A 7493-nucleotide genomic window follows, 5' to 3' on the forward strand; every position below is an offset into this window, starting at 1 on the left:
AAAAACATGCTTGCTTCTTTATTACAGAGATGTTTTCTTTGAAAAATTGTATGAGGAAAGGCATGATTTCCTAGGGCTGATGAAGCAACTTGCTAAAGTGGAAAGGAGAAGACAGGAAGTGATGAAAAGGGAGCTAAGAGTTTAAATAAATTTTTGGAGATTGGAGAAATAATATGCCATGGTATTACATAAGCTTTAATAATATGCCATGGTATTACATAAGCTTTGGCGTCTCTCTCTGGAGGATTCCTTTCCCGTGAACACTGTCGTATCATTTCTTTCAGATTCTGAGACTCCAGCAGGATGTCTTACCAACAGCAGCAGTGCAAGCAGCCCTGCCAGCCACCTCCTGTGTGCCCCACGCCAAAGTGCCCAGAGCCATGTCCACCCCCGAAGTGCCCTGAGCCCTGCCCACCACCAAAGTGTCCAGAGCCCTGCCCACCTCAGCAGTGCCAGCAGAAATATCCTCCGGTGACACCTTCCCCACCCTGCCAGCCAAAGTGTCCACCCAAGAACAAGTAACAGTTTCAGGATTCATCAGGACCATGAAAGGATAAGGATATTTGGCTCACCTCATTCCACAGCTTCACCTGCATCTTCTCATCAAAGCCATCAAGGGATACACAGGAAACTTCTTTCCCCTTAGCCCATGATCTGCCCATGATGACCCCTGATAGCAAAACGTTTCCTTTCTGAGGCTGCCATACTGCCACTGTCCAGGTGGAGACTTAGAAAGGAAGTCCTCAGCAGTGCCAGTTCCCAGAGCTTTGGAAGAAACACCAGCAGCTCTGTCCATGGGAACCATCAGAGAATTCTGTTGATGTTTTCTGTGTCTGTCTGTCCCCTGGGCATGGGCTTCTACCACCTGTGCAGTTGTCACTTTCCTTTCACTCCCTGAATAAAGTATCTATGCATATAATTTGTGAATGGATCTTTTGTTTCTTTTCAAATCTGCTTTATTGGCAATATTATGTAATCATTTGGGTTTATTTCCACCTTTTTTTAATCCACAGGAAGGATCTCACAATTTGGGTCATACCAATGATTATGTCTGTATTATTTAAACCCCCTTCATTTTTCCTTAATATGTGTTTAATTGATTTGAGGAACATATTATTCAACTTCTCTGAATGTCAATCTCTTTACTGTAAAGTGAGCAATATAACTTTTACCTAACAAACTAGTTTAAGGCATAAAATTGAATTACTATCTGAAATTTTGTTGGCGCAATGCCTGACACATAATTAGCTGTCTTTTGATAGAAATTTATTTGCAGCAAGATATCATCATTTTTTCCACCATTATCACCACCACCACCATCATCATCATCATCACTCCCCACTACAATCACCACCATATTTGTTCCAGCAAGAGAGTGGCTTGGCTGTAACTAATGTAGAAAACAAGAAGACTCTGTTTTGTTATTTTTTATTGATTCCTAATACCTATACACATTTTTAGGGTACATGTGATATTTTGTTACATGGATCAAATGTGTAATGATAAAGTCAGGATATTAGGAACTTTATGGCACTCATCACCTTCAGCATTTATCATTTCTGTCTTCGTTGGAAACATTTACTTTCCTCTCTTCTACCTATTTTGAAAAATACAATATGTTGTTGTAAACTGTAGTCACCGTACTCTGCTATCAGATGTTAAAACGTAGTCCTTTTATATATCTGTATGTTTGTACTCATTAACCAGTGTGTTTTTATTCTCCATCACTGAACACCCTTTCTGGCTTCTGGTATCTATCATTCTACTCTCTATCTTTATAGATCAACTTTTGTAGCTCCCACATATGAGTAAAAACATGTAATATTTGTCTTTCTCTGCTTGATTTATTTTACCTAACATAACGACCTCCAGTTGAATCTACGTTGCTTCCAATGACAGTATTTCATTCTTTTTATTACAATGGAATAGTATTTCATTGCCTGTATGTACAATCTTTTCTTCATCCATTCATTTGTTAATGGATGCTTAGGTTACACATCTTTGCTATTGTGAGTAGTGCTGCAATAACCATGGGAGTTTAGGCATCCCTTTTATAATCTGAATTATTTTCCTTTGGATAGATACACAGTAGTTGGATTGCTGGATTGAAAGATAATTCTATTTTTGGTTTCTTGGAGAAATATTACTGTTTTCCACAATGACTGTACTAATTTACATTCCCACCAAGAGCATATAAGACATTTTCCTTTGCATCCTCTTTGGCATCAGCTATTTTTTAAATTTTTACTTTAAGTTCAGGGGTACATGTGCAGGTTTGTTATACAGTTACATTTGTATCACAGGGGTTTGTCATAAAGCTATTTCATCACCCAGGTATTAATTGTAGTACCCATTACTTATTTTTCCTGATCCTTTTCTTCCCCATAACCTCCACCCTGTGGTAGGCCCCATTGTCTGCTGTTCCTCTCTATGTGTCCATGTGTTCTTATTATTTAACTTGCTGTTATAAGTGAGAACACGCCATATTTGGTTATTTGTTTCTGCATTAGTTTTTAAGGATAATGGCCTTCAGCTCCATCCATGAACCTGTAAAGCATACAGTCTGACTTCTTATGACTGCGTAGTATTTCATGGTGTATATGTACACTTTTTCTTTATGTAATTTATCACTAATGGGCACTTAGTTTGATTCCTTGTCTTTGCTATTATGAATAGTGCTGCAATGAACATAACATGTTCATGAATCTTTATGATAGAATTATTTATATTCCTTTGGGTATATACCAAGTAATTGGATTGCTGGTTTTAATGGTAGTTCTTTTCTTTAATTTTAGTTCTTTGAGTAATTGCCACACTGTATTCCATAATGTTTGAATAAATTTACACTCCCACAAACAGTGTATAAGCATTTACTTTTCTCTACAACACTCTAGCACCTCTTTTTTCTTGACAATTTAGTAATAGCCATCTGAGTGGTGTGAGACTGTATCTCATTGTGGTTTTGATTTGCACTTCTCCAGTGATCCGAGACATTGAACTTTTATTTATATGCTTCTTGGCCACATGTATGTCTCCTTTTGAAAGTGTCTGATCCTGTCTTCTGCCCACTTTTCAGTGGGGCTGTTTTTTTTTCTTTTGTAAATTTGTTCAAATTCCTCATGGATCCTGGATATTAGACCTTTATAAGATGTGTACCTTGCAAAATTTTTATCCCGTTCTTTTGGTTGTCTGTTTACTTTTTTGATAGTTTCCTTCACTATGCAGAAGCTCTTTAGTTTAATTAGATCCCATTTGTCAATTTTTTTCAGTTGCTTTTGACATCATCATTATGAAATCTTTGCTAGTTCCTGTGTCCAGAAAAGTGTTGCCTGGGTTGTTTTCCAGAGTTTTTTCAGTTTTGGGTTCTACATTTAAGTCTTTAATCCATCTTGAGTTGATTTTTGTATATGATTTAAGGAAGATATCCAGTTTCAATCTTCTGCATATAGTTAGCCAGTTATCCCAGCACCATTTATTGAACAGAAAGTGCTTTTCCCATTGCTTGTTTTTGACACATTTTTAGAAGGTGTGTTGTCTTATTTCTGCATTTCCTATTCTGTTACATTAGTCTATGTGTCTGTTTTTCCACGAGTACTATGCTGTTTTGTTTATGGTAGCCTTGTAGTATAGCTTGTAGCTAGGTAGCATGATGCCTCCAGCTTTGCTCTCTTTGCTTAGGATTACCTTGTCTATTTGGGCTGATTTTTGATGAATTTTAAAAATTTTGAATAGTTTTTTTTTCTAGTTTTGTGAAGAACTTCATTGGTAGTTTGAAAGGAGTCACATTGAATGTGGAAATTGGACAATTGGCCCTTTTAACGATATTGATTCTTCCTATTAATGAGTATGAAATGTTTTTCGGTTTGTTTGTGTCACCACTGATCTATTTCAGTAGTGTTTTATAATTCTCCTTGTAGAGTTCTTTCACCTCTCTGATTTTCTGTATACCTAGGTATTTTATCCTTTTTGTGGCAATTGTGAATGGGAGTGTGTTCCTGATTTGACTCTTGTCTTGGTTGTTGGTGTATAGGAGTGAAAGCAATTTTTGTACATTGGTTTTGAATCCAGAAACATTGCTGAAGTTGTTTTTCAGTTGCAAGATGCTTTTGGTCTTTGACCATACGGTTTTCTAGATATAGAATCATGTCATGTACAAACAGAAATAGTTTGACTTACCCTCTTTCTCTTTTGATGCTCTTTATTTCCTTATCTTCTCTGATTGCTCTGGCCAGGACCTCCCATATTATGTTGAATAGGAGTGGCAAGAGAGGGAATCCTTCTTTTGTGCTAGTATGCCTCCAATTTTTCCCCATTCTGTATGATGTGGACTGTGGGACTGCCATAGATGGCTTTTGTTATTTTGAGGTCTGTTTCTGTAATACCTAGTTTGAGAGTTTTTAACTTAAAAGGGTGTTGAGTTTCATTGATAACTTTTTCAGCATATATTGAGATAATCATGTGATTTCTGTCTTTAGTTTTGTTTATGTGATGAGTCATAGTTTTTGATTTGCATATGTTGAACCAACCTTGCATCCCAAGGGTAAAGCCAACTTGATTGTGGTAGATAAGCTTTTTGATGTGTTGCTGGATTCAGTTTGCCAGTAATTTTTTGAGGATTTTTGCACTGAGGTTCATCAAGGATATTGGCCTGAAGTTTTCTTTTTTTGTTGGGTCTTTGCCAGGTTTTGGTATCAGGGTGATGCTGGCCTCACAGAATGAGTTAGAGAGGAGTTCCTCCTCAATATTTTGGAATAGTTCCAGCAGGAATGATATAAGCTCTTGTTTGCACATCTGGTAGAATTCAGCTGTGAATTTGTCTTGTTCTGGGCTTATTTTGATTAGTAGGCTATGTATTACTGATTCAACTTTGGAGCTCATTATTGGTCCTTTCACAAATTCAAATTCTTCCTGGCTCAGGTTTTGGAGGGCGTATGTTTCCAAGAATATATTTGCTTCTTCTACATTTTTAACTTATGTACATAGAGGTGTTCATAATATTCTGATTTTTATCTGTATTTCTGTGGAGTCAGTGGTAATATCCCCTTTGTCATTTGTAATTGCATTCATTTGTATCTTCCCTCTTTTCTTCTTTATTTGTCTAGCCTGCAGTCTATTTATTTCATCAGTTTTTTAAAGAAGCATCTCCTAGATTTATTGATCTTTTGAGTGTCTTTTTTTTGTGTGTGTGTCTCAGTGTCCTTCAGTTTGGCTCTGATTTTAGTTAGTTCTTATGATCTTCTTGTTTTACAGTTGGTTTTCTCTTGGTTCTCTAGTTCTTTTACTTGTGATGTTATATTTTTACACTGAGATCTTTCTAACTTGTTTTTTTTTTTTTTTTTTTTTTTTTTTTTTTTTTTTTTTTTTTTGAGATGGAGTCTCACTTTGTTGCCCAGGCTGGAGTACAGTGGCATGATCTCAGCTCACTGCAACCTCCGCCTCCCTGATTCAAGCAATTCTCCTGCCTCAGCTTTCTCAGAGGCTGGGACTACAGGTGCCCACCACCATGCCTGCTTAATTTTTTGTGTTTTTAGTAGAGATGAGGTTTCACTATGTTATAGTGCTATAAATTTCCCTCTTAACACTGGTTAGCTGTGTCCCAGAGATTCTGGTATGTTGTAACTTAAGAACTTCTTGATTTTTTTTCCTTAATTTGATTTCCCCAAAGACATTCAGAAGCAGGTTATTGAATTTCTAAGTAATTGTTTGTTTTGGAGTTAATTTCTTAGTCTTGATTTCTAATTTTATTCAGTTGTGGTTTAGAAATTGGTTGTTATGACTTTAGTGCTTTTGTATTTGCTGAGGAGTGTTTTATTTCCTATCAAGTGATGAATTTTAGACTATGTGCCACGTGGCAATAAGAAGAATATATATTCTGTTGTTTTCAGGTGGACAGTTGTAGATTATTAGCAGGTGCATTTGATTCAGTGCTGAGTTTTGGTGGTGAATAGTATTGTTAATTTTCTGTCTCTGTGATGTGTCTAATACTGTCCATGTGATGTTTCAGTCTCTCACTATTATTATGTGGGAGTCTAAGTCTCTTTGAAGGTCTCTAAGAACTTTATTTATAAATTTGAGTTCTCCTGTGTTGGGTTCACATGTATGTGAGAGAGTTAGGTGTTCTTGTTGATTTAACCCCTTTACCATTATGTAATGCTGTTTGGGGGCCTTTTTTGATGTTTGTTGGTTTAATGTCTCTTTTGTCTGAAATTAGGATTGCAACCTCAGCATTTTTTCTGTTTTTCATTTGTTTGGTAGATTTTTCTCCCTCCCTTTATTTTGAGCCTATGTGGGCCATTGTATGTGAGACTGGTCTCTTGAAGACAGCATACCAGTGGCCCTTAGTTCTTTTTCCAGCTTGCCACTCTGTGTTTTAATTGGGGCATTTAGCTCATTCACATTCAAGGTTAGTATTGATACATGCGGATTTGATTGCATCGTGATATTAGCTGGTTATTCTGCAAACTTGTTTATGTGGTTGCCTTATAGTGTCACTGGTGTGTGTACTAAAGTGTGTTTCTGTAGCTGCAGGTAATTGTATTTTCTTTCTATATTTAGTGCTCCCTTTAGGAGCTCTAGTAATGCAGGTCTGGTGATAACAAATTCTCTCAGCATTAGCTTGTCTGAAAATGATCCTTTTTTCTCTTTAACTTATGAAGCTGAGTTTGACTAGACATGGAATTCTGGGTTGGTATCTTTTTTCTAAGAATGTTGTGTATTGGCTCCCAATCTCTTCTTGCTTGTATGGTTTCTGCTGAGAGGTCTGCTTTTAGTCTGAGGGACTTCCCTATGTAGGTGACCTGACCATTCTTTCTACCTGCCTTTAGCATTTATTCTTTCATTTGACCTTGAAGAATCTGATGATTATGTATCTTGCAGCTGATGTTCTGTAGTATCTTACTAGGGTTCTTTGCATTTTCTGAATTTGTCTACTCCTCTAGCTAGGTTGGGGAAGTTCTCATGCATAATATTTTGAAATACATTTCCAAGTTGAATATACTCTTCCTATCTCTTTCAGCAACACCAGTGAATCACAGATTAGATGTCTTTATAAAATACCATATTTATCTGAGGCTGCATTCCTTTCTTTTCATTCATTTCTCCCTTTTTTCGTCTGGCTGTCTTATTTCAGAAAGTCAGTATTTGAGCTCTGGAATTCTTTTCTCTGCTTGGTCTATTCAGTTATTATTGCATGTGATAGCATTAGAACATAACAAACAATAAATTTTGTCGTGTTTTTCAGCTCTGTCAGGTGGGTTATGCCCTTTTCTATACTGGCTATGTTGTCTGTCAGCTCCTGTGTTGTTTTATTGTGATTCTTAGCTTTCTTGGATTGGTTTTCAATATACTCCTACATCTCAATGATCTTCCTTCCTATCCATATTTGAAATTCCATTTATACCACTTCAGCCACCTTGGGCCAGTTCAGAACCCTTGCTAGAGAGGTTGTGTGGTTGTTTGGAGGAACAAAGATACTCTGGCTTTTTGAGTTGTCA

At 36.7% G+C, this 7493-nt stretch overlaps 1 protein-coding gene across 2 annotated transcripts in view; it reads left to right on the forward strand.

Annotated features, from left to right (window-relative positions):
- Positions 1 to 919, forward strand: part of LOC105540208 (small proline-rich protein 2D) — a 1890-nt gene extending 971 nt beyond the window's left edge. Inside the window, exons 1-2 of one of the 2 annotated variants that reach the window (XM_011980756.1) lie at positions 70 to 188; positions 219 to 916. In XM_011980756.1, the coding sequence (XP_011836146.1) occupies positions 304 to 522 (219 nt within the window). In that variant the 5' untranslated portion in view covers positions 70 to 188; positions 219 to 303 and the 3' untranslated portion in view covers positions 523 to 916. Of the gene's footprint in view, positions 1 to 69; positions 189 to 218 lie in introns of those variants that run through there. The other variant, XM_011980749.1, reaches the window with a different exon arrangement.
- The last annotated feature ends 6574 nt before the right edge of the window (positions 920 to 7493 follow it).

Source organism: Mandrillus leucophaeus, unplaced genomic scaffold (genome assembly GCF_000951045.1).
Source record: "Mandrillus leucophaeus isolate KB7577 unplaced genomic scaffold, Mleu.le_1.0 Scaffold1049, whole genome shotgun sequence".
In the NCBI taxonomy this organism is placed as follows: Eukaryota; Metazoa; Chordata; class Mammalia; order Primates; family Cercopithecidae; genus Mandrillus; species Mandrillus leucophaeus.